Source organism: Hyperolius riggenbachi, chromosome 11 (assembly GCF_040937935.1).
Source record: "Hyperolius riggenbachi isolate aHypRig1 chromosome 11, aHypRig1.pri, whole genome shotgun sequence".
Classification (NCBI taxonomy): Eukaryota; Metazoa; Chordata; class Amphibia; order Anura; family Hyperoliidae; genus Hyperolius; species Hyperolius riggenbachi.
Window position 1 is genome coordinate 182754637 of NC_090656.1, and position 27848 is coordinate 182782484.

General features: G+C 44.2%; 1 protein-coding gene across 3 annotated transcripts in view; it reads right to left on the minus strand.

Moving 5' to 3' along the window:
- The window catches only part of CYLD (CYLD lysine 63 deubiquitinase), a 101408-nt gene that overhangs the window by 35547 nt on the left and 38013 nt on the right, over positions 1-27848 (minus strand). For all 3 annotated transcript variants that reach the window (XM_068260754.1, XM_068260752.1, XM_068260753.1), the window contains 7 exons: positions 22993-23295; positions 19660-19765; positions 16952-17050; positions 11994-12113; positions 7993-8052; positions 5140-5519; positions 1986-2151 (listed from right to left, as the gene is read on the minus strand). In XM_068260754.1, coding sequence (XP_068116855.1) covers positions 1986-2151; positions 5140-5519; positions 7993-8052; positions 11994-12113; positions 16952-17050; positions 19660-19765; positions 22993-23295 — 1234 coding nt within the window. The remainder of the gene's footprint in view (positions 1-1985; positions 2152-5139; positions 5520-7992; positions 8053-11993; positions 12114-16951; positions 17051-19659; positions 19766-22992; positions 23296-27848) is intronic.

Genomic DNA, 27848 nt, shown 5'->3' on the forward strand with positions numbered 1-27848 from the left:
TTTTAAAAGGCCCAACACTGGAACGCAGGGCCGGGCCGAGGCATAGGCTGGAGAGGCTCCAGCCTCAGGGCGCAGTGTAGGAGGGGGCGCAGAATTCATTCAGCTGTCATTCCTAATTGTGTTTGAAGCAGAAATAAATAAGAAAAGGGGATACATGGCAGTGACTGCAAGCCAGATAACCAGATATTAAGGTGTTGGGGAGGTTGTGGGCCCTGTGGCGCCTCTTAGTCTAATAGCAATCAGTGTGTGACGGCTGGGGGGGAGGGGCGCACTTTGGTGTCTCAGCCTTGGGTGCTGGAGGACCTTGTCCCTGCTCTGCTGGAACGGTGTGGTGTATGAAGATATACGATGCCTCTGGAATGTCCACTGGGCTTCCCACTACCAAGGAATCTGTTGGTTTTCAGGACTTCAGGATTGCTTGAAACTTGAAGCAAACCTGAAGACAGACATTTACTTCAGATTTGATACTTGGTCGAGTAGAGGGGAGGCTCTGGATACAACGGGTCATTCCTCCATGTGGCCCGTTGTTCCTCCACTGTCAGCCAGAAAGCCTGTTCCAACGAAGCCTTCAGAACTACATGTGTTCCCAAGTAGCTTTGAAGAGAAGTCTATCGCTACTGCACATCTAGACATGTACCGTATTTTCCGCTGAAGAAGACGCTCCGGAATATAAGACGCACCTAGGTTTAGAGGGCAAAAACCAGGGACAAAAAATATATATACTAAACCTGGTGTGTCTATTTTCCAGGAGCGTCTTGTAGATCTACTCTAATTGATGTCCTCTAGTGTCCCCCATGTGCCCTCAGGTGACCCCAGTGTGGTCCCCATGTGCAAGTGCCCTCAGGTGTCCCCCAAAGTGCCCTCAGCCCAAGTGCCCTCAGGTGTCCCCCCAAGTGCCCTCAGGTGTCCCCCCAAGTGCCCTGCTTCCATGTACGGTAATTTGTGTTGAGGCATGTATGCAACAGTGTGCCTCCCCATGTGGTCCACTTCCCCTTGCTCCCATCCCCACTTATGTGCACTCCCCTCCCTGCTTGGGTCCGTGCTCCCCCTCCCAAGTGTCAGTATAGTTGCAGTCTTACTACTCCAGCCGCTCTCCTGGAACACAAACCTGGTCTCCTCTCTCGTCACTCTTCTAGTGATGATGTGTATATTGCAGAAGCAATCACTAGAAAAGCAACAAGAGAGAGGAAACCTTGTCTGTGATCCTGGAGAGCGCTTGTAGTTTTGAGACTGCCGCTATGCTGACACTCTGGGGAGCGCACGTAAGCGGGGAGGGGAACGCACACAAGAGGGGAGGGGAGCAAGGGAAGGCGGAGCACACGGGGAGCCAGGGACACATATGGGCGGCACGCTGTTACATACATTGCTCTACACAAATTACCGTACACGGGGAGCGAACCACACAGGGAGCTAATGCAGGAAATGCCCAGCATCGCGGCGGTTCGTATTGGTGGGTGTTCGTAAGTCGGTGATTCCCTGCATTTGCCGTATAAGACGCAGGGATTTTTTCTTTTTTGGGGGAGAAAAAGTGCATCTTATATGGTAGTCTAGACTCGCACATGCGTAAAAGCAATATGCTCATCCTCGGAACTACTTGAGGACACGAGTCGTTACGAAGACAGAGGAGGAACGACGGACCGGGCAGAGGACTGGGAAATCAAGTAGCAAATTAGGTATTCCTTAAATAACCTATGAGTCCATGGCCGCTCCTGCCGGGACTTTTTCAGGAGCATGGTGAGCATTATTTCAGCTTTGCCCTGCACCCAAATTTCCAGGTGACCTTTTTGCATGTATGCCCTCAAAAAGCCTACTGATTCAGACAGCCAAAGACACAGAGGTTAGAAAGCAGGAGACAATAAATGCATAATGTTGACTCCAATGGACAATCTCTAAAGAACTGTCACTTTTATTTTTTAAAATAAGCATCCTTGATGGGGGATGAATGTTTTTTTTTTTTTAAAGTTAGCTCACATGAAATATATTACCTAAAGAATTACAGCGCTCGATCTGATTGGGGACCGGCTGAAGTGACGCAAACCTAGAGTCTGGCCTGCAGCTCTTCAGTTTTACGAATAGTGCTTTTTTAGGGGCACATGTAAAATATCTTGTACCCTTGAAAGTGCCATCTGTGCATCCTGCGCATTCGTCTTCCTGTAATAAAAACAAATAAAAAATTAATTTTAGGGGCACAGGGCTTGCCTGCAGAAAAAAAGTGTGGTAGGTAAATGTATCATCAGGAACACATATGTTCATGTTTTTAGCCACTGTTTGCAGACAGCCACTGATGTACTAGCTTGGTTACAACCCTTACAATCTAAAGAGGGCATTTAATAAATCCTGATCATTTCTTGTTTAAACTCCACCTGACAAGAAAGAATATGCACATCAAGCTCTGACATTGGGATACTGGTTTTTTTTTTAGAGTTTTTTTGTGGTTATTTTGTCTCACAGCTACAATAAACCTACCATTAGAATTATAGAATGGTAATAGTCGGAGGACAAATGAGCAAAATCAGTAGGGATCACTTTTTTTTTCACTCGCTGTATAAGGCATCTTTCCACATTTAAAATGAACCAGAGACGAAGCACCCTCATGTATTTTATCATATAGATCAGTGGGAACATTAGAGAAAACACCTACTATGCTTTCTGTTTCATTCTGCACTGCACAGCTTGTTTCTTAGCAGACCTGATAAAATCCCCGACTGAGCATTCAGTCTGGCTTTGCTATAATGACTCAGCTATAATGATTCCTAAGCAGAGCCAGCAGGGGGCAGGCTTGGGCTTGAAAAGACATGAGAGAACACAGACTGAGCTATAAATATTCCTGAACAAAGCCAGACTGAATGCTCAGTCGGGGATTTTATCAGGGCTGATTGGAAGCAAGCTGTGCAGTGCAGAATGAAACAGAAAGCAAGGTAGGTGTTTTCTCTAATGTTCCCACTGATATATATGGTAAAATACATGAGGGTGCTTCATCTCTGGTTCCCTTTAAGACTTCAGCTGTTGTGAATTGTCAACTGCACTGCTGTGTAAAATTGATGCAGGACAAAGCTATGCAGCAGTAGGTTACGTATTACACCCACCTTACCTGCTGCACTTGATTGTCCAAAGAACAGACATGTTAAAGGGAACCTTACATGGCATGTGACATGATGAGAGAGACGTGAATATACAGCGTCAAATATAAAAATACCTATGCTGTGTTATTTCTTCTTTCTCTGTCTGAAAAAAAATTACATTCAGCTATGCAACTGGCAGGTTCTCTCTAGTCAGGACCCAATCAGACAATATTATCCAGGGCTGTAGAGTCAACGCAATTTGGGTACCTGGAGACAGTGGTTTCATAAACTGAGAAGTCGGATGATTTTTGTACAGAGTCCACAGCCCTGATAGCATCCCTCACTGATAAAGAATTAAAGCCATAAAACACTTTTTGGGCAGAAAATGGGGCTTCTGAGAGCAGGGAATGGATTAAAAAAAAAAAATCAATAGTTCATATATTTTAGCTCTCAGAGACATGGGGCAGACTGTGTCATTGAGCCGAGATGCAACAATAAATCTATGTTTAAGTGTTAAGACATAACATAAAACTGTGGGATATCCAAGTCATTTTTAAGAGAATCCTTTCTGGTTGAACCAAATGTACGGATGTCTTTTTTCAACCAAACTAACTAGGTTACTATGTAACGGTTTATTTTATTTGTTTATTTTCACTTAGTGGGGGCATGTCCTGGTTTTTAACGGATTTCCATGAGGTGTAATATTGTTATCAAATCTACCATCTAATCTTTTAAAATGTCTATTAGTGTGTAACCAGCTTTAGCTTTGTTTTATAAAAATGAAGTCGCTAAGGTCTCTTTTCCAAGGGCAGTTGAACTGTGTGCTCAGCAAGCAGTTACCAGGCAGTAGTGAGCAGTTACCAGGCAGCCGTAAATAGTTGACAGGCAGCAACAAGCAGTTGTAAGAGTTTGAGAGGCATTTCAATGCCTATCAACTGTCCGTGGAAGAGGCCTTAGGCCCCTTTTACACTTAAAGGGACTCCGAGCAGTGCAGAAACTATGGAAAGATGCATATTATTTTAAAGCTCTTTTTCTCCTCTTTCCAATGTATATAAACTGCCGCCCTACGCCTTTTAGTTTTCGCTATTTTCGCGATTGAAATTGCCGCGGCCGCGATTTCAATCGCGAAAATAGAGAAAACTAAAAGGTGTATGGCGACGATTTAGGTGTCGCAAGAAAGAGGAGAAAAAGAGCTTTAAAATGATATCCATCTTGCCATAGTTATATTGTATTACACAGGACGACACTTTCCCCAGTGTCAGCAGCTCCATTTAGCAGAATGGAGCTGCTGACTTTAGGAAAAAGTCGCCCTGAGCTTGCTGGTTAGTCTGTGCCTCTCGGATTCACAAGCCCTACTCCATAGAGCCAAATTAATCCATGACATGCACCTGAATTATCGCAAATTCTTTCTGTTTTAGGAAAGCAAACTTTTGTTTTTCTTAACATCTTAGTAAGGGGGCTTTTAGGACCATTGTAGTCCATTACACACTCCAGTGAGTTCTGGGTCACCATGAGCTTGCTGGTTAGTCTGTGTAATACAAGTAACTATGGAAAGATGGATATTATTTTAAAGCTCTCTTTCTCCTCTTTCTGGCGACACCTAAATCGTCGCCCTACGCCTTTTAGTTTGCTCTATTTTCGCGATTGAAATCGCGGCCTCGGCAATTTCAATCGCAAAAATAGCGAAAACTAAAAGGCATAGGGCGGCGGTTTATATATCATTGGAAAGAGGAGAAAGAGAGCTTTAAAATGATATGCATCTTTCCATAGTTTATGCACTGCTCGGAGTCCCTTTAATCAGTTGGTATGAGTTAGTGTGCGTTAGTGCGCGTTGGTACGCGTTTTTTCCATAGCAGTGCATTGGGAAGAAGATTTCAGTTGAAACGTGTTAAGTGTGAAAGGTGCCATAGGAAAACATGGGCATTACTTTGAAAATCAGTTTTCTTTCCGTTTTAACTGAGAGCAACTGATTAAGTGTAAAAGGGCCCTTAGGCTTCCAGCATAAAAGTGGCACAATAGCTTCATGCAATGGAGTAATGATTATGCCGCAAGTAGAGAAACAACTGTTGCTACTTACTAGTTCCAGTCCAGCCAGTATTTCATTAACTCCTAAAGGCTGACCAATCCAGCGGATCACTCCATAGAAAGGTGGGTTCTCTTTCACCTCAGCCAGTGATCCCACCTCAAGACCGTGCAAATTAGTCAAGTGAGACTGCCCAGGCGGGCTGTCCTGCAGGGATGCGTGGTTTATCTCTCCGATCACTGACTGCACGGACAGCGAGAGGGGGGTGTGTCCCATTGTGCCATTGGTGCTAGACATCTTGGAGAGGCTGAACGGAAGAGAGTGAAATCTGTTCTCTCCAGGTGAACAGCTGCTTGCTGTAGGCTGAAGAGGGGGTGAACAGTGTCCGTAGGATGATGGGGACGTCTCAGTCATAGACTTCGATGAATCATCAACTAGAAGAAACACATTTCATTACTAATATGCTACATTAAATAATCACATAATGGCTACAACCTTAGCAAAACTTTTTCTGTCCATGCTTATGTTAAGCAAGACGCCATTGGGCAGAATACCAAAAAAATAAAACAAAATAAGAAAAATGGTGGCAACAGCTCTGCTGAACATTTTGATTGGTTTCTTAAAGCATACAAGAGCGGATATTAAAGGCTGTTCACTTACCTGAGTCCTTCCCCCCTAGGCTTGTATGCATGTCCCTCACTGTCCTCCCCTCGCTCAGCTGTTGGCCCTCTAGATGAGCAAAGTTGTGCAGTACTGGCCATGTGCTGGCCTGGTGATGCGTCCTTGATCGTGGTTAGTAGTGCGCACTACGGCAAGCTTTGTAGCTGTGCATGCGCAGATTGCTCCCAGCAACAGAAGTGCAATCAAGGCAGAGGGCAGGCAGGCCAGCACATGCGGAGTACTGCACGATTTGGCTGCTGTAGCGGGACAAACAGCTGAGCGAGGAGGAAAACAGCGAGAGACATACAAGCCTATGGGGGCTGGAAGGAGCCACAAATAAGTAAGGGCCCTTTTCCATAGGTTGCTGAACTGTGTGCTCAGTGAGCAGTTGCCAGGCAGCAGCAAGCAGTTGGGCAAGTTCGACAGTCTTTTCACTGCCTATCAACTGCTCATGGAAAAGACTCCTAAAAGAACGGTCTTTCATTTCAGCTCTGGTATCATTTAGTGTTACGTCCAGAACCCGAAGTTTGGCCACTTCGCGTTCAGGTCAGCCACTTCGGGTTCTGGCCGGCCAATGTGCGAAGTGGCCGCTGCGCTGCGTCCAATGTGAGAAATGGATTGATTCCTGTGACATTAAGGTATCTTCTGGCCGCAGCGCAGCGGCCAAACGTATAACAACTTAGTTAATTTAATGCAATTAAGTCGGCGGCAATGTAACAATTCAAGCCGCCGGCTTTTGGTCTGCCTCTCTCTCCTCCACCCCCCCCCCCCCCCCCCCGCGTCTCTCTTCTCCTCCTATGGGCAGCCGGCGGGGACATGCGTGTCCACGAGAGTCGTTCGTCGCACCAGGAAAGCAGAGCGGGGAGGCTGCAGACATTGCTTCTGCCAGCACCCGCTCTGCAAGAACGGCAGGGAAGCCTGCCGCGACGAACGACTCTGGAGGGGACACGCGTGTCCCCGCCGGCTGCCCATAGGAGAGCGAGAGGCGGGGGGAGGAGAGAGGCAGAGAAAAAGCCGGCGACTTGAATTGTTACATTGCCGCCGGCTTAATTGCATTAAATTAACTAAGTTGTTATACGTTTGGCCGTTGCGCTGCGGCCAGAAGATACCTTAATGTCACAGGAATCAATCCATTTCTCACATTGGCCGCAGCGCAGCGGCCACTTCGCACATTGGCCGGCCAGAACCCGAAGTGGCCGGCCAGAACTAGAAGTGGCCAAACTTCGGGTTCTGGACGTAACATATAGATATACAAAACTCCACGCTAACAGACCCCAGAACCACACAGTATTGGGGATATGCCGGTGCCAGGCCTCAACCGAATTGCTCCGATGGTCCCGGAACAACCAAAATTGAAAGAAAGAGGCGGTACCACACTGGCTGCAAACATATGCTTGCATTGTGTAACAGACACTGCATGTTACAAGCATCTGTTTGCAGCCAGTGGTGTACCGCCTCTTTCCTTCAATTCTGATATCATTTAGGCCTCTTTTCCACAGGCAGTTGATAGGCAGTGAAATGCTTCAACTTTCACAACTGTTTGCTGCTGCCTGGTAACTGTTTGCTGCTGCCTGGTAACTGTTTGCTGCTGCCTGGTAACTGTTTGCTGCTGCCTGGTAACTGTTTGCTGCTGCCTGGTAACTGTTTGCTGCTGCCTGGTAACTGTTCGCTGCTGGGCACACAGTTCAACTGCCTTTGGAAAAGCAGCCTTAAAAGAGACAGTTGAAGTCCTTGAAATCTGTGCAAAAAGTTTTTCACCTTTCACCAGAAAGTGGTGGTAAAATTATGTTAGAGCTAAAAGTCATACTGTCCAGGCCATACATGTATTGGTGACTGAAGACTTGGTTGGGTACACATTAGAAGGAATAGCTACTCTATATCTGAAATTGCAGTCCAACAGCTGTAACTTTCTAAAGGTGCCTATATGAGCAACAAAATCATTGTTCACAACTTTTGACAGCAAAAACCTGCAAATTTCACAGACAGTAAAATCATGTTAATATTTTAGCTTGAGCAACTAATATGGGAGCAACAGGACATCAACAGTAGCAGAAGCTATTTTTTTTTGTTTACAACTACAGTATTGCCCACTCCGCAGATTAACCAACTGCATATATGACCACATACTGCAATAAACTAAACTGAATAGTTACTCTGATATTCAAACATGTACACATGCGCTACCACCTCTGGGGATCATTCAGATTCCTACATTGAAGTGTGATAGGTTCATGAAAACCAGTGTACCTTCACAGCGGCTGCTCTCTTGCATGCTGGAACTTCCTCCTCGTGACAGTCTTTCTCGAGCTATGAAAAAAAGGAGATAGAAAATATAGTCTGTAGCAGTCTTTGTATTTCACCAACACCAGTACTTCATTAGTGTTGTACAGGCTATTTACACTATTTACAATACATGTAGAACAGGTAACTAAAACTGTGCCACTAAAATAGGAAACTAGCCACAACTTAAGATGAGAATCCTCTCTACTGTATGCAAACCTGGCGTTTGTTCCAAACCAAAAACAGAAAACACAAATAGGAGTTTAAAGAGACTCTGTAACAAAATGTTCAGCCTTATTTGTTCTATCCTATAAGTCCCTATACCTGTTCTAATGTGCTCTGGATTACTGCAGCCTTTTCTAGTTGCACTGTCTCTGTAATATATCTAATCTTCTTTTCTTTGTCAAGCTTTGTCGACCCAGGGAGGAAGTGGCCGCCTCTGCTGTGATAGGGAGAAGTTATGAACACTCGGTTGGTCACAGGAGCGCAGCGTGTCATTTGTACAGCTGAGCCGCGCATGCGCAGTAAGCCCCAACTTCCAAAGTTACCGGGAGCCATAGCGGAGGATCCAGGAGGCTGAGGACGGCAGCAATAGATCGATCACATGGAAGGGAGCTGAAGGAAGCCCCAGCTATGTATGAATTCTTCTTTTTATTTAAAGGGAAGGTTTAGGGAGGGTGGTTAAAAAATAAAAATCAATTTCCACTTACCTGGGGCTTCCTCCAGCCCGTGGCAGGCAGGAGGTGCCCTCGCCGCCGCTCCGCAGGCTCCCGGTGGCCGACCCGACCTGGCCAGGCCGGCTGCCAGGTCGGGCTCTTCTGCGCTCCAAGAACTACTGCGCCTGCGCAGTACAGCCCGGCGGACGTCCAATGACGTCAGCGCGCCGGCGTGGGACGCAGAAGTGCCGGGCCTTGGAGCGCAGAAGAGCCCAACCTGGCAGCCGGCCTGGCCAGGTCTGCCACCGGGAGCCTGCGGAGCGGCGGCGAGGGCACCTCCTGCCTGCCACGGGCTGGAGGAAGCCCCAGGTAAGTGGAAATTGATTTTTATATTTTAGCCACCCTCCCTGAACCTTCCCTTTAATCTCAGGTTTCCTTAAAAAAAAAAAAAATAATAATAGGGCGAATGCTACCTTCGTGCAAAGTTCATGTTAAATGCCAATTACCGGCATTTGCTACAACCTATCCACAGAACATACAGGGAGTGCAGAATTATTAGGCAAATGAGTATTTTGACCACATCATCCTCTTTATGCATGTTGTCTTACTCCAAGCTGTATAGGCTCGAAAGCCTACTACCAATTAAGCATATTAGGTGATGTGCATCTCTGTAATGAGAAAGGGTGTGGTCTAATGACATCAACACCCTAGATCAGGTGTGCATAATTATTAGGCAACTTCCTTTCCTTTGGCAAAATGGGTCAAAAGAAGGACTTGACAGGCTCAGAAAAGTCAAAAATAGTGAGATCTCTTGCAGAGGGATGCAGCACTCTTAAAATTGCAAAGCTTCTGAAGCGTGATCATCGAACAATCAAGCGTTTCATTCAAAATAGTCAACAAGAAGCGTGTGGAAAAACCAAGGCGCAAAATAACTGCCCATGAACTGAGAAAAGTCAAGCGTGCAGCTGCCAAGATGCCACTTGCCACCAGTTTGGCCATATTTCAGAGCTGCAACATCACTGGAGTACCCAAAAGCACAAGGTGTGCAATACTCAGAGACATGGCTAAGGTAAGAAAGGCTGAAAGGCGACCACCACTGAACAAGACACACAAGCTGAAACGTCAAGACTGGGCCAAGATATATCTCAAGACTGATTTTTCTAAGGTTTTATGGACTGATGAAATGAGAGTGAGTCTTGATGGGCCAGATGGATGGGCCCGTGGCTGGATTGGTAAAGGGCAGAGCTCCAACTCAGACTCCAGCAAGGTGAAGGTGGAGTACTGGTTTGGGCTGGTGGTATCAAAGATGAGCTTGTGGGGCCTTTTCGGGTTGAGGATGGAGCCAAGCTCAATTCCCAGTCCTACTGCCAGTTTCTGGAAGACACCTTCTTTAAGCAGTGGTACAGGAAGAAGTCTGCATCCTTCAAGAAAAACATGATTTTCATGCAGGACAATGCTCCATCACACGCATCCAAGTACTCCACAGCGTGGCTGGCAAGAAAGGGTATAAAAGAAAAACTAATGGCATGGCCTCCTTGTTCACCAGATCTGAACTCCATTGAGAACCTGTGGTCCATCATAAAATGTAAGATTTACAAGGAGGGAAAACAGTACACCTCTCTGAACAGTGTCTGGGAGGCTGTGGTTGCTGCTGCACGCATTTTTGATGGTGAATAAATCAAAACACTGACAGAATCCATGGATGGCAGGCTTTTGAGTGTCCTTGCAAAGAAGGGTGGCTATATTGGTCACTGATTTGTTTTTGTTTTGTTTTGTTTTTGAATGTCAGAAATGTATATTTGTGAATGTTGAGATGTTATATTGGTTTCACTGGTAAAAATAGATAATTGAAATGGGTATAGATTTGTTTTTTGTTAAGTTGCCTAATAATTATGCACAGTGATAGTCACCTGCACACACAGATATCCCCCTAAAATAGCTAAAACTAAAAACAAACTTAAAACCACTTTCAAAAAAATTCAGCTTTGATATTAATGAGTTTTTTGGGTTCATTGAGAACATGGTTGTTGTTCAATAATAAAATTATTCCTCAAAAATACAACTTGCCTAATAATTCTGCACTCTCTGTAAGTAAGAAACACTGAGAGCCCATATAGTGTAGTATGTATTGGAAACTGTGGATAATGAAAGTGTGAGATTAATATACTCACAAACATGGGTTACCTCTTAGGGAACCACTGTAGATGCAGGTGAGGAGATTAGACCTGTCCTCACTCAGGATTAAGATGTTGCTCTCTGTAGATCAGAAAAGTAAAGGTAGGTCACCCCTCCACCAGGGGTGCACACAGTATTCTTGTTAGAGAACAGAGGCGCCAGCAGGATAAAAAGTAATAAAAGCCTTAAAATGTGCTGGGAGGCAGTGGTGGACTATAAAGCAGACTCAATAAACTGTCTGAATTAAACAAATACATTTATTATTGGTACTTTCCAGAAGGGTAAGTCCACCACTGCCTCCCAGCAAATTTTAAGGCTTTTATTTATTTATCCTGCTGTTGCCTCTGTTCTCTAATAATAATATCAATAGAACATGTTCATCCATCACTATCTGACATCCCAGCAACACAAAGTAGCAATATGGGTTTTTGTTAATGCTTTAATTCAATGAACAAGTCTAGAGATTTTTTATTTTTTTGGGGGGTCTGTAATAAAGCAGCCCTAATTTTATGCAACTTAGCCATTTTGACTTTCTGGTAAAACTCTGCTCATCTCTAGTTTTAGAACTTGTCATAGCATTTTTTTGCCCAGAATTTCTGGTTTACAATTTGGGGTCTTTTTTGTTTTGTTTTTTTCCCTGCATGCAGAGGTGAAAGGAGGCAGCAAGGGGCAGGGAGTAGAATCACGGATTACAGCTTTCCTTGTGACTTGTTTCGAAAGCGCTGAACCTTGAATGTGACTTGTTATGCACATTGGCTGCAACAGGCCAGCCACTTCACCTATTGGCCGTCCAGAACCTGAAGAGGCCAGACTTCGGGTTCTACTTCACAACAAGCAGCTGGTTCAGGTGGACATCTTAACAAGCGTGAAGGAAACCATTAGTCGACTTTGGACAGTGTTAAACAACAAGCGCAGAGTCCGTCTTTTAAGGTAGAACTGTCCGTGTGCACAAGCCCTAAGGTCAATGTATGACATCACAAAAACAAAAAAGACTTTATAGTTATCAATAAAATATGTAGACAGGCATAAGGTGTGAATATGCTGCACCCATAAATAAAGGGCTTCTTTAGTCACTGCTTGCCTATAAAGGATTCGGTTTTTCCAGTGAAGAAAAGAAGTACTAGTTTTTCAACTTACCTTCTTCCATATACCAGTTTGATTTGCTTTTAGGTTGGTGTGGAGTTTCAACTGAGCTGCCATTTAAAGTATAAAAAAATTCTGAACGGTTCCTGCTTCCTGTTTCAGAGGTAGATCCCGCTGCAGAAAAGATAAAGGAATACATCAGGAAACAAAGTCTGAAGGGCTAAAACATTGGTGTATTTTATTTCCTCGCTCATAATGAAGTGAATCAAGAGCACGCCACGCTTCCCTCAGAGTGCGGACACGCAGACACTGCACAGGCATTAGGTCGAGTCCACATTATAAGCGCTTTTGTGAGCGCTTGCGTTTGATTAGCACTTGTGTAAAAAAAAAAAAAAAAAAAAAAAAAAAAAAAAAAAAATCGCTTCTAGGCACTTTCATAAAAATTCCGTAAATTTTACTGCGATTTTCATGAAAGTGAATGGGAGCAATTCTTTAGCAAGCGCTACTTAAACGCAAACGCTCATAAAAGCGCTTATAGAGTGGACCCGGCCTAAAGTAAGGCCTGCACCTACGCAGTAGCACAGAGCTGCTAGTACACAGCTTTATTCTCCTTGCACAAGCAACTTAATGCCACTGTGCAGGCAGAAACTCTACTGGCCCATGCGTAGTGCTGCCACACTCATACATGGAGGGGAGAGCAGCCACGAGAAAGAAGAAGAATGTCTGGGCTAAAAGAGATCAGGGTAGAGGAAGATTAGGAAAGCCTCTGAAACATCCACCGATTTAAAGAGAGTCTGAATTCAAATTAATTTTCTATTTTTAATGTCCTCATATGTTAAACATTAACACCAAAGCCCGAAAAATCCCCGGGGCAAAATTCTCCCCTCATTTGCTCCGCAGATCGCTACCTCTCCCCGTCCCTCTCAGTGAAAAGCAGACCGAGAGGGGCGGGGAGAGGCAGTGATCGGTGGAGACTGACTGCAGAGGAGGCAGAGCTACAGCGCAAAGCTCTGTCTCCCCCGGGCAGCAAAATTCACGACCTGGAAAGTCATGGAATTTTGCCCCAGGATTTTGGAGTGAAAAAAACTTGTTTTGCCGTGCTGTTGTGGCAAATCAGCTCTGGTGTTAATGCTTAACATATGTGGACATTAAAAATAGAAAATGAATTTGGCTTCAGAAGAAGAGGGAAGCCTCTGGGTCCTACAGAACTTTTCTGGTCTCCCAAAGGCTCCCCGGTTAGCAATCTAAGGCCACTTCGGAAGTCTTCGGGACCACTAGGGCTCCCAAAGAGGGGCCGATTCATACTGCACACGCGCTAGTGCCCTCTCCCGTGCACTTGTGTGTGCACAGTACAGAGCTGTCCATCTTTGGGATCCCAGGTGCTCCCAAAGACTTCTAAAGCCACCCGCGGCTGGAGATTTGAATGGAGAAGACTGCGGGGGAACGAGCAGATGTTGAGAGGAACGGGAGGGCACTATAGGACCAAGAGCCTTCCCCCTCCTTAGGCACGTTTATTTATTTTTTTCCATGTATCACTTCATTCAAGATTCGCTTCAAGCATTCAGTTTAGTTTTGTTTGTTTTTTTTTAGTTCGGGGGAGGCTTACTTTTGTCCCCAAGTAATGTCATCTGTGTAGAAAAGCTGGCGCTTCCTCCAGAGTCTTCTCTCCACCACTGGGGCTTCTCCCTGTCTCTTCACTCTCAGGGAGTTGTGTGTAAATCACTAAACAAATACTAGAGGCCTCTAGTGGTCACTTAAGGTACATGCCACAGAGCCCCTACTGTAGTATTGGGCCTCTAATGTTTTGTCTCGGTACACACAGCTCCCCAGAGTGATGAGATAGGGAGACGCCCCAGCGGTGGAGAGAAGACAAGGAAAGGGGCACTGGGAGACCTGTGGACCCAGCAGGCAGTGCACACAGGTTTTCAGTCAATGTTGTGCTGAAATCTATTGGACATCTGTGTACAGTGTGTGGAGCGATTGATTCATAGATCCCTCTCTGATCAGATAATGATCTGAGAGGGATCTATCTATCTGATGGCTACATCAACCAGTGTATGGCCGCCTTTAGTCAATTAGAATGTAATGTGTTTGTAATTTTGCTTGAGGGCTTTTTTCCCCACTACCAGTGTTTTGTGTTCAGGCCTGATTGCTAGTGGATCGCAAAACGCTAAGTACAGTAAAGAATAATGGAAACCGTGACCATTTCCATGAGCGCGATCCGTTTGCAGTGCGATTTTCTCCTGATCACTAGTGTCACCTTGCTGCGTTTTCTGTTCATTTATACTTTGTATAGGAGCACAGGAAAATCACAAAGGAATCGCACCGCTGTGAAATTTTCCCCGCGATTCAGCAATATCCATGGAGCAAAGTGAACCACAATTATGCCGCAAACACGGCGGATCGCAGCCCGGTCTGGCAGAATCACGGTGGTGGAAATTGGTAAGACACACCATCGCACTGCAGCGGGATTGAGGTTCTAAGTGGAGAAGAGCCCTGAAACATCATAGCTGGCATCTGATAATTGAGTGTTATTTCTGAAGCAGTCTCCTCAAGATCTTTGATTGACTCCAGGAAATGGACTGACTGACTCCTGAGTTTCATATTCATTTCTCCATCACTGGGTGTAGAGAAGTGTTGTACAAAGTCTTTAACATGACAAGTCCAACCAGGTCTATGTAGAACGTCAGCTACCTATAGAGCATATTTTGTTAAACGCCGTAACAGTATCTGCTTTATGGAGTGTGTAGGGTAAAGACACATTAACTTAGTAAAGATTAACCTTCATTCTGTTAAAGATGTGCATAACATTACGGCTTGCACAACCAGAAATAGCCACGCTAAACAATGATTAACCCCGTTACTCACTGAAAGATCTTGAAAGCAGGAATTATCCATTATTATACTAGAAAAACCCTCTAATTATCCTTTCTGTCTGGGCCTAAGCATGAACAAACGTATGTTATTATGCCAGATGCATAATTAGCGTTGCCACCTGATGCCTATACACATGCATTCCATACTACAACTACCATGGTGTGTGCATTTAAAGGACAACTGTAACAAGAGGGATATAGAGGCTGCTATATTTATTTCCTTTTAAAGAGACTCCGTAACAAAAATTGCATCCTGTTTTTTTTCATCCTACAAGTTCCAAAAGCTATTCTAATGTGTTCTGGCTTACTGCAGCACATTCTACTATCACCATCTCTGTAATAAATCAACTTATCTCTCTCTTGTCAGACTTGTCAGCCTGTGTCTGGAAGGCTGCCAAGTTCTTCAGTGTTGTGGTTCTGTGATGCATCTCCCCCCTCCAGGCCCCTCTCTGCACACTGCCTGTGTGTTATTTAGATTAGTGCAGCTTCTCTCTGCTCTATTATCTTTTACAAGCTGGATAAATCCTCCTCTGAGCTGGCTGGGCTTTCACATACTGAGGAATTACATACAGGCAGAGCTGTCTGCACTCTGCAGGAAGAAACAGCCTGACACTTCAGTGGAAGATAGCTGCAGGGGGAAAGAAACACACAAATGATCTTTTGAGATTCAAAAGGAAGGGTTTATACAGCCTGCTTGTGTATGGATGTATTTTCTATGTGTGGACATGCTGTACATCAACCTACTTCCTGTTTTGGTGGCCATTTTGTTTGTTTATAAACAAACTTTTTAAAACTGTTTTTAACCACTTTTAATGCGGCGAGGAGCGGCAAAATTGTGTCAGAGGGTAATAGGAGATGTCCCCTAACGCACTGGTATGTTTACTTTTGTGCGATTTTAACAATACAGATTCTCTTTAAGCAATGCCAGTTGCCTGGCATCCTTGCTGATCATCTGTCTATAATACCTTTAGCCATGGACCCTGAACAAGCATGCAACAGATCAGCTGTTTCTGACATTACTGTCAGATCTGACGAGATTAGCTGGATGCTTGTTTATGGTGTTATGCAGGCACTACTGCAGCCAAACAGATCAGAAGGAGTTGCCAGGCAACTGGGAAGGAAATAAATATGGCAACCTCCATATTCTTCTCACTCACTTTGCGCCGCTTTCGGTCCTCGGTGTATGCTGTTCCAGCTAGTAGCTTAAACCCTGCAACTAGGTGTTGGACTGTGTGACTGTCCCTTATTATAGTTGTCTAGCACAGTGATCTTCAAACTTGGCTCTCCAGCTGTTAAGGAACTACAAGTCCCACAATGCATTGCGGGAGTCTGACAGCCACCGTCATGATTCATAAAGGCAAATGCATTGTGGGACTTGTAGTGCCTTAACAGCTGGAGAACCAAGCTTGCAGATCACTGGTCTAGCCCAAATACACTTATATCCAATAAGTAATGTCTAAACCAAATCTATATAACCAGTTAGCATGCATATATTATTAGATCTGTACCTTTTCATATAGTCAAATCCACAGACATACATGAATCTATCCCACTTTATTTTCTTTCCCAAAACACTAAGGCCTCGTACACATTGGGTGCGTTAAAAAAAACGTGTAAAAGCACACTATAAAAAACGCATGTTTTGCTTATTGTAGCAGTTGTCAATAAAGCCTTGTTTTCATATGTAAATTTTTTTTTTCCCAAATAGGTATACAAAACGCATGTGCTTCTATGTGCTTGTATGCACTAAAAAAGCGCACCCATTCACTTGCACTGATGTGCGCTTTACAGCTCAATGCACAGAAATGCATGCAACACTACATTTTTGTAACAAAGCTCAGCGCAGCACATAGAGGTGAACGAGGCACATTTAAATGACATGGGAATATCAATACCTTGCAAAACGCATAGGGAAATGCGCTGTGAAAAGTGCACAAAAACGGCCCTGATGTGAACAAGGCCTAAAAGAACAGCTATACTTTCCTGGAGGATTACTGAGTAATAAATGATTTCAGAAAAATGAACTGAGGAATCTAACTGCAGAATACATAATAGTATATTTACAAAAGTATAATTGTCCATGTCAGTGAAACAAAGATTCCAAACACAGATTCCAGTGAAGAAAGGTTCCAATACCTGTAACCTTTGGTTTGCTATGATTGGATAAACTTTTTTCACTTCCACATCTTGAAGTAAAAGCGAGTTTCAAAGGCCTCCTTTCCTGGTTTACGGATTCTGCAATACAAAAAACAGGTGCATTAATATTACACCAGCAAAACTAATTGGACCATAATTTAAAGAGAACCTGAGTCAAAGCTTGAGTTCAGAAGCCTCTGGATCCTAATGAGGCTTCCCTTGTTGTCCTCTAGTTCCCCGATGCTCACCGGGACCCCCTTCAACATTGGGGCTGTGCTCCTTTTTCAGTCAGGAGCACGGCCGTGCTGCAGCCGCGCTTGCGCAGTAGCACGGTGCCGCTCCGACTTACTGTGCAGTGTGGTCGTACTGGCGCAGGTGCAGTGCTAGTGACAGAAAAGAAGCGCGCCAGCGATGTGATTGCCAACTAGCTATTGTCAGCAATTTTATGGGGGTCCGTGCTCGGCGGCAGGGAATGTCAACAAACATGACACAGAACATTTACGGTATATCGTGCCTGGCAAACTCAAAGAGCTGCAGCCACTAGGCTATGCTCAGTAGGGAGTAACAGTGTTAGGGAGTCTTGCCCAAGGTCTCCTTACTGAATAAGTGCTGGCTTACTGAACAGGAAGAACCGAGATTCAAACTTTGGTCTCCTGTGTCAGAGGCAGAGCCCTTAACCAGTACACTATCCCACCAATCGGATCCAGGGGCTTCCCTCTCCTTAAATATCGGGCTTTGTACCCGAGCTTCGGCTTGGGCACCCTTTCAACAACAAAATTTGATCATAATCTATAACACTGCTAAAACATCTCATGTAAAATGCTTAAACTGTGTGGCGGCGTGCCCAGACTTCTACCCCAGTGCCTCCAGGGGTACACAAGTCCAAAAATCGAAAGGTGGGTCGCCCCCTCCAGAAATTAGTTTGTAGATCTGATACTGTGAAAAGCAAAGCTGCAATATTGCAGCCTTGATTTTCACATTAAAAGAGCTGTAAACTCATTGCTGGCGGTGCCGACCCATCTTTCGATGACTGGATTGTTTTACCTAATTGTTCATCACTGGCAGAAGAAAGGGAGTGAGAACATGGAGGATTGAAGGAACTGACAAGGCATAGACTGGACCAATATAAGGTTAGCTAGAAGAAGACCTGAGAAGTGAAGGTGCAGAGGATGCCCCTCGGGAGGAGTGGCTGCAGCAAAAGAAGAAGGGAGTGCAGATCATTCAAATGAGATCTGGTAGAGACAATAAAAGGCAGCAGTGTAGGAAGTGATGAGATGAGTGGATAATAAAAATGAAGGAGTTTGGAGTCAGGAACATAAATGCATAGAACTGGATGTTAGAACTAAGCTGGAAATTGGGGAGACTGATATTTAAGACAGCAGCGACTTAGATGATGATTGAGCATCAGTAGGAGCTTGTTTGGCCAGAGGAGTTGCACAGCAAAGAAATGGTGATCTAGGAGATCAGAAATCGGTGAAATTCACAAATTAACTGAAAAGTGAGTATACAAGTTACAAAGATCATGATGGGGAGCATCATGATCAGGAGAAGAAGAGCTGAAAAGCTAAAAGAGGATGATCAAGCAGAGGAGGTGGAAGCCAAGTGAGCTGTTAGGAGGCAGAAGAGCTGGAACACTGGTGGATTCTGGGAGCAGAAGATTGATAGCAATCTGAGCAGCTGCAACAATAGAGGAAGGTGAGATGTTGCAGTGAAAATGCCTCAACACTTGTTACAGGACACCATCCTTCCTGGGAAAACATTTTTGTCATTAGGGCCCATTTCCACTGGGGTGATGTGTCAGTTTCCGCAGCATAATCACTATACCCGTGCCATGCACAGCTATAGGGATTCGGATGCATGCTGCACTAAACTGCAGCATGCTGTCCAAATTGCACTGGCATGTGATTTGGATAGGAAGCCTATTGACCGAACAGGTAGCGTTTCCCCCTCCGACTCAGATGCGGGGAAACCATGTGTAGTGTGCAGAAGGGGAAATGGGCCCTAACTGGGCTTTAGGTATTCGAACAAGAAAAAGCCACGCACAGCTAACACAGTGGTAAAACAGGTTTTGCAAAACATTGCTTACTTGACACCCCTGGCAAAATACGACACAAAAAATGTGTTTAAAACGGCTCTTAAAACAAAAAAAGTTGCATGCCTTCACCAATAGGGAGAAGCCAGAGGTGTACCCAATTCTTTCTCAACCCCTCTGCTGCTGGATGGTGTCCTCTTCAGCTTTGCAGGTGAGCTCCCCTCCATGTACAGGGGCAGCCACTCTGCATAGGCACCACTTGGTTAGTGATTGCATGTTGAAAAAAAGCCGTGCACAATGGCCTCAATTCACTAAGCTTTAGCAAACACTTTATCAAACGTTTGATAATTTACCTCATGAGTAAAGTCTAATTTTGAATTCACTAAGGTGTTATAGATTTATTGAATGTTTTATCGATAACACATTAGATAAATATATAACACCTTAGTGAATTCAAAATTAGATTTTACTCCTGAGGTAAATTATCAAACGTTTGATAAAGTGTTTGCTAAAGCTTAGTGAATTGAGGCCATTGTGTGCACCTGCGCGGCGCGGCTGTGCTCGTACACTGAGGGGAGCGTTGCCATGAACAATCTGCGACTTTAACGTTGAAGGCTGTTTGGAGGGTCCCAGCGCAGTGCAATAAACAAAAGGCAAGCATAAAACTAGATCTTACCTGGGATGATGTCATTAATGTGTAAAAGTAGAGTGCTTTCCACGCTAGCAAAGCTACACAGCTGTATTCCATTGTATCTTCCATCCCAATTTCCTATAGGATTGTCCTAAAAAATATTTTCAGTTACACTTTTTGAGAAAACAAATATCATTCTTTATGGCTGAAGGAGAAGCTGGCATTGCATTAGAGGATGGACCCTAGCGAACAACAGCTTCCAAATGAAACTTTATTTTACATGGACCTTCAGGGATAACAGTAAGTTAACATACAATAGTTTTGCTACTTCAGGAACCCAAGTACACCCATTTACCAATTCACCAGAGGTGAGCAGAAGATGCAGTGACAGCACCAGATTCTGTGACACAGGTGAAGCAATAGGATCCTACCTTCCAGTAATCATCTGCTTTAAAAGGGACCACTATTGCGAAAATTGTAAAATTTAAAATACATGTAAACACATTCAAATAAGAAGTACCCCATATTCCGGCATATAAGACGACTGGGCGTATAAGACGACCCCCTCAACTTTTCCAGATAAAATATAGAGTTTGGGATATACTCGCTGTATAAGACTACCCCTCTTCCAATGCACACCAAATAAAAATAAAGAACAAAATCATATACTGGTGCCATGTAAGAACAGATACTGGTGCTGTACTGTATGTGGTACTCAGTATATAGGCGACTGACTGGTTGGATTGGTAAACTCTCCCTAAGTGGATTGGTCAGCTCTCCTTGTTTACCTGTTTATCAGAGCGGTATGGAAGAATAGATGACGCTGTGCCCGTAAAACAAACCTCTTTCCCACTTCTGGCCACCCTTGTATCCTATTTATCTCCTCCTCTACCTCTCTGATCTCACACATGTGCGCCTGCGCCGCTTCACTACAGTCCTCAGCAGCGAGATCTAAGAGGTGGTAACAGGATAGGGCGTATCACCCAGCATCAATGACACCCGGCGTATAGGACGCCCCCTGACTTTTCAGATGATTATACACTAGAATATATAGTACATTTCTTACCGAGTAAAATGAGACAGAATTTATTTTTCCACTATGCTGCTGTCACTTACAGTAGGTAGTAGAAATCTGACAGAACTGACAGGTTTTGGGCTAGTCCATCTCTTGATGGGGGATTCTCAGCATGGCCTTTATTATTTAAAAAGACACTGCCTGAAAATTATTTTTACAGAGATGCAGGCCAACCTTTCTGCTGGCTTCACATTTTATTGGGCAGTTGGACGGAGCAACCGTTGTTCGCTAAGTGATTTTGAAAATAAAGAAAACCCTGAGAACAGTCATGAGGAGATGAGCTAGCCCAAAACCTGCCGGTTCTGTTAGATTTCTACTACTGACTGTAAGTAACAGCAACATAGGAGAAAAGTAATTTATAGCTCATTTTAATCTGGAAGAAATGTACTCGTTATTTGATTGTTTTACATGTATTTTAAATTTTACAGTTTTCACGATAGTGGTCCTTTAACAAAGAGAGGCACATGGATGCCTTTAACTACTAAAGAAAGTGGGACAGTAGGTCACTCTACCCCAATCTTTCCATGTGCATTCTGTACCTAGATGTTTTTATTGTAACTTCACTTCTTTAAAAAAAAGTGTTTCCCCCATGCAGGCTGGTATTGCCTACAGTTGTGGGGCTCCGTCCGCTGAGGAATACCGTCCCATATGGCAAAAAATGTAATACATTATCAAATTGTGAAGAGCCACAAAATAAGACAAAGAACAAGGCAACACTTCTGAAGTAGCTACACGTTCAAGGATTGATAGTTCTCAATCTTCAATTTCCAACGCCACTGACGTGCACTCCCCGCATGCGCGGTACGGAGCTGCTCGTCTTTGGGAGCACTCTGGCTCCCGAAGCCTTTCAAAGCCTCTCGTGATAGAAGATTTTAATGGGGATGTGCTGGAATGAGGGTACTGTGAGAGGAAAAGGAAGGCTCTATTAGATCCAGAGCTTTCTTTTTAAATAGATAACTACAGATAGTCCCTGGTTACCAAACGAAATAGGGACTGTTCTTAACCTGAATCTGTTCTTAAGTTGGAACATTGTGCCATCTCTGTCCCCTGTATCTCCTCTGTGCCCCCAGTGTCCCCCTCTGTGTCACCTCTGCTTTTTGTACCTGCTTATACAAGTTTAAAAGCCAATTTCTTTGATTTTTTTTTAAATCGATTTTCTCAAAACTACAAGTCTAATTTAAAAAAAAAAAAAATTTGACTTGTTCCCATGGAAACACAGAATCCATGTCATTTGTATCGGCGGGTCGTTCGTAAGTCGGGGACTACCTGTATCTGACTTTTTACTTTAATCTCATTTCACATTTGCTTTAAAGGAGGTGTACAATTTAAAGGACTTACGAGCCCAAATAGCGAAAAAAAGATAAGTACCTTAATCAGTTTTAAATGCACGGAGGACGCCGTCCGCGCCCTCCGTGCAGTTCCGCCGGGTCCCCGCAGTCTGATCGCCCCCGTGCCGCTTTCAGACCCCACGGACGGGGTCGGGCTCCCCTTCCTCTCCCAAGATGGCCGCCGGAGCCGGCCGCGCAGTCCGCATATGCGTTAGTGCGGCTGCGCAGCTCTAGGGCCTCCCCCCTCGATCCACGCTACTGTGCGTGGATCGGGGGGAGGGCCCTAGAGCTGCGCAGCCGCACTAACGCGTATGCGGACTGCGCAGCCGCGGCCGGCTCAGGCGGCCATCTTGGGAGAGGAAGGGGAGCCCGACCCCGTCCGTGGGGTCGGGAGCGGCACGGGGGGCGATCAGACTCCGGGGACCCGGCGGAACTGCACGGAGGGCGCGGACGGTGTCCTCCGTGCATTTAAAACTGATTAAGGTACTTATCTTTTTTTTGCTATTTGGGCTCGTAAGTCCTTTAAGAGAACTTCTTGGTCATCACTAAAAAAGGGTATATTGTCTAAAGTCATGAAACACTTTTACTAAGGTTATCATTTTGGTCAAGATTGTTATGCCAAGGAGAGAGGTTTTGACCACTCCCCTCCAAGCCTTGTAGCATAGTCCCCAAAGCTACAGATCATACAGAACGGTATTCCTCAGCAGACAGAGCCCCACAACAGTAGGGAATACCAGACTGCATGGGGAAAATGGAGGGAGGTCACTTTCAATGTGCAATCCTTCACCTTAGTAAAACTGACCCATCAATATAGTAGACTAGGCATCTCACAAACAAGGTTCAAAGATGAAATGGGAGCCGTCACATGTGGCATTGTTATTTAAGAGCTCCACATTTCCACAGTATACGGATGTCCATTGTAAAGAAGGAAAAAATGAAATTTCAAACACCAAAAGGTAAAATTAAAATGCATACCATATCTACTCCAACAAAATATCCAAGACTTTCCTTCCCAGGCAGGACATCACAGAAAATCACTGTCCCAAACTCCATTCCTTCCCCAATTTTCAAAGACACCCTGGAATTAATCTCAAGAGGAGGGATTTCCGCCTGGTTATTGTCCACTGGAGATGCGTAATCATTTTCCATTTCCTCGTCGTCTTCTTCACATAACTCCAATTTATCAAGTGCAACAAAGACTCCGCATTCATCGTCACATCGGAATAGCTGTTTTCCCTGGTATGAACCATCTGTAAATCCTTGACCGCGACCATCTTCCTGGTGGGTGGAGAAGGCAAGGCATCATTCAGGTAAAGATTTAATTAAAAACCTCTACCCCACTCAGATATTATAATCCACCTCTACTCCACTCAAATACTAAAATACACCTCTGTTCCAATGAAATGTTAAACAAAGATTAAAAAAAAAAAAAAAAACACTTTTACACACAAGAATTGTGCAATGCATAAAAGTGAAGTATCTGAAGAAATGCATTTTCATCATATGCTCAGATTTGGAATGTTTAGTTTTCAGAGGTGTACACACCTAACCACAGGAGAGGATCTCAAAATCTGTTTGAAGCCTCAAAAGCAGAAAACATTCATGAAAACAGTATATAATGTATCCCTTCTAGGTTGTTCATCATTAAAAAGGACCACTGTCACGAAAATCATAACATTTAAAATATATGTATGTATACATAGATATATACACCCATATATATATACATATACATACATACATACATACACACACATATACAGTTTTTGGACTAGCCCATCTTCTCATGGGGGAGTCTCAGGTTTTGTTTTGTTTTTTTAATTTTCACACCACTTAGTAAATGACAGTTGCTCCATCCAGCTGAAAAGTGTTGTGAGCAGGGCAGCTGGCCAGCATCTTTGTATAAAACTTTCTTGGGGAGTGTCTTTATAAAAAATAAAGGCCATGCTGAGAATCCCCTATGGAGAGATGGACTAGCCCAAATCCTGTCAGTTCTGTCAGATTTCTACTACCTACTGTAAGTGACAGCAACACAGGAGAAAAGTAATCTATTGCTCATTTTACTCAGGAATAATTGTACGTATGAGTTTACATTTATTTTAAATTTCAAGATTTTTTTGCGACAGTGGTCCTTTAATAACAGAATGGCAGACTATGACATTCCTTTCAATTTTCTGATGCAGCAGTCCCAGAGAAGTTTCTTTCAAAATAAGTCATTTAGTTAGTTTGCTGTATGATCCCAACACCCCATTTTGAATTCACAAACAAGAAAGCACAGTGAACAAGGAGGGAGAACCTAAAATATAGATTCAGCACCTCCCTTTCCCTAATAATTTATTTAATGTCCTAACTAGAGGCGATGTGCCTGGATATATGTATTTCTATTCTTACTACTGACCCCTGTGGCTAGGGTCTAATTCAGTGCACTCCCTCCTTCCCCTGTATGTGTTTGTCAGCATGCACACAGCTTATGCTGGTGTGTGCGCATGGTGCACATGGACACATAACGTTAGCTCCCTTGTGCGATTGGTAAGATGCACTGTCTTTCCCAGGAGAGGAAGTTAGGATGTGTGCTCCTAATCCACTGATAGGTTTGATGCAATGAATGTGTTTGCATGTCTGCACTATGCATGTTACAGGGCCAGAGTTAGGACACCTATGTTTACCTGGGTACTTCTGCGCAGTATAGGTGACTAAGCATAAGAATGCATTCTTCTGTGAACTAAAACCCTGGCTTTTAATTTAGCTGTAGGGATAACAGTTGTGCCTGGATGAGTGAATCTGTGAATGCATTTGTTTGAACATTTGCATGTGAGAGTGCGAAGGGTTAATTGATTTTTTCATGTATTTCTAAAATATAGATTGGGCCCACTCTTCTTTGCATACAGTAATCGCAACACTGGAGGGTTGTAGACTTTGAACTGCTCATTTTAAGTGAAGCCATGGTGAGAGTGATATGGAGGCTGCCATTTTTACTTCCTTTTAAGCAATATCAGTTTCCTGGTTGTCCTATTGATCCTCTGCCTCTAATACTTTCAGCCATAGACCATAAATGATCATATGCAGATCAGGCATTTCTGACAATATAGTCAGATCTGACAAGATTAGCTGCATGCTTACTGCCAGCAGGGTTGTCAGGCAACTGCCATTGTTTAAATTGAACTAAATTATGGCAGCCTCCATATCACGCTCACCTTGGGTTCACTTTAAATTCCAGCCACAATATTACACATCTTCTGAAAAGGCTCAAAGTGGCGAGACATCCCTCTACCATGTTTGACATGAGGTTTTTATTGTGGTAAGCGGTCTTGGCTTTACACTAGCTTACATCTCCCAAAACAACTCATCAGTCAACAAAACACAATCCCCAAAACATGTTTGAGTAATCAAGGTGTCTTTTTTTGGTACTGGTTAGGTAAGCCTTTTGTTGAGCAGTGGTTTCCCCCTTGCGGCTTTCCCATAGATCCCAAGTTTTAACCAATGTCATTCTAACAGTATTATCAGTAATCAAAAGTGATGCGTGTGCTTGCTCATAGAAAGCTCATATTTCTGTTCTGATGCAATGCGATTCCTGAAAGCACTGAGATCATTATACAGATCTAGTAGGCAAATTAAAGGCAGTCTCCCTGCACAGAGAAACCCAACACTCCATATAGAGTCCATGCCGTGTACTGGGCTACTGGTGTTTAAAATGCAAAGCACCATGATATGGATTGACTTGAAAGTGGAGGAGGTGGAAAGCTCATCTGTTACCTTAAGGAGTCCATCATTAGTGACAGGTTCACTGAAAGAGTATATGGGATGAAGTCGTAAAATGAAACACGAACCATCCAACTCCAGCATGTGAAATATTACACGGACCATAACAAAAAACAAAAAAACCTTCAATTTCATAACAAATTGCTCTCACCTCTGCCATTAGCGTACCTAGAGGGAAAAAAGTGCCCCAAATAGGTACTTATCCAAGTAAAGGGAAGTGTCTGGATAATCCCCCATTCCCTGATCCAGCACTGGGATGGCTGCACAGAGCAGAACAGGCTTAGCTTTTTCCTCTAAGCCTGAGCAGCGGCTCCTTGCTGCAGCGCATGCACAAGCTGTCTGAACTTCTGAAGGTCTTGGCACTGGATCAGTGGTCAGGAGGCCGTGGAGAGCCTCCAGAGTCTTCCCTACAGTGGGTAAGTAAATGTATGACCTGTGAATTTAACAGGTTTGCTTTAAGAATTTGCTGCAATAACGTGCTGCCAGTTTATCTATAGCTAGTTTTGTCCCACTATAGTGTTCTCACTGTTTACAGGACTGTGACAGTAAGCTTTATACACTTCCCTTGCATTTACTGTAATCATGTAAAGCTATTGCTCTTTAAAGTGACCCTGTGAGTGTGGGGGGGAAGAGAACAGACATTTACCCTGGAAGGACAAAACCTCTGGATGTTCCAGAGCCTTTCCCAGTCTTCCTCCACCGCGCTATTCAGGATCAAAGACCCCTGAGGCATGGTTACACTGCACCTGCACAGTAGCACGGACCCGCTCAGTCTTCAGCAGGTAAAGCCAAGCAGATTAAATCCACGCTACTATGCAGCCAACTGGCCCCTGAGCAGTAGCACGGACCTGATTGAGCTTGGCTTTTTCTGCTGGAGGCCGAGCGGGTCTGCGCTCCTGCGCATGTGAGAACCATCGACAAGGGTCAACAAGCAGTTTTGTAAAGGGAACAGCCCTAGTACAGCCTGGTGGAGAAGAACAAGATAAGCCTCTGGATTATGCAGAGGCTTCCCTCTATTGAGGCAACTACCCAAATCGGGCACATCTTTTTCCCTACAGATTTCCTTTTACAGGGAAGGTCCAAGCAAAATAAAAAAATGAGTTTCACTTACCTGGGGCTTCTACCAGCCCCATGCAGCCATCCCGTGCCCTCGTAGTCAGTCACTGCTGCTCCAGTCCCCCGCTGGCAGCTTGCCGACCTCGGAGGTCAGTGGGCCGCATTGCGTACATTTTTACGCATTCCCGCTAGTGCAGGAACATTAACATACATTTTTATGCATTACTGCTTCAATGCATACATTTTTACGCATTAAACCACTAACGCGTAAAAATGTATGTGTTAATGTTTCTGCACTAGCGGGAATGCGTAAAAATGTACGCAATGTGTCCCGCCGACCTCCGAGGTCGGCATGCTGCCAGCGGGGGACTGGAGCAGCAGTAAGTGACTACGAGGGCACGGGATGGCTGCATGGAGCTGGTAGAAGCCCCAGGTAAGTGAAAGTCATTTTTTTATTTTGCTTGGACCTTCCCTTTAAGGCAAACTTACTGTCAGCAATTAGGAAGAGTGCATATAAATAGTGTAAGAAGCAAAATGGTGGACAAAATATATTTTTCATGAGCTAAATGCAATTTCAAATAAACCTATTCCTCCTCTCCTCCTATTCTCTCTGGATGCAGCCACTGGTGTGACCAAGTGATACCCAAAGTAGGAAGAACAATAAATGCTAGACTACAATACCAGTCTCCAGACCTTACAGTAGAAAACATGGGGCCAGGGCGCTAGTAAAATGCAGCTATAACGGCGGTGACTGAGGTAATGCGCACATACATAGAACCTGCACAAACTGTTTGTCTTGTTGGTTATTTCTTGTTGGATCTTGCACATAGGGGAGTACAGGTGGCATGTACTGCTCCTGGTAATTCTCCTGTACCTGTAAGTAAGGAACTCCTACAGGTGGGATAACCATACAAGAGAGGTGAGATATAAAACAACAGAATCTATTACAAGAAGTGGGTGGAATGTTACAGGCATATTGGAAGACATGGCAGCAAGTACTTGGATTGGGTACTAAG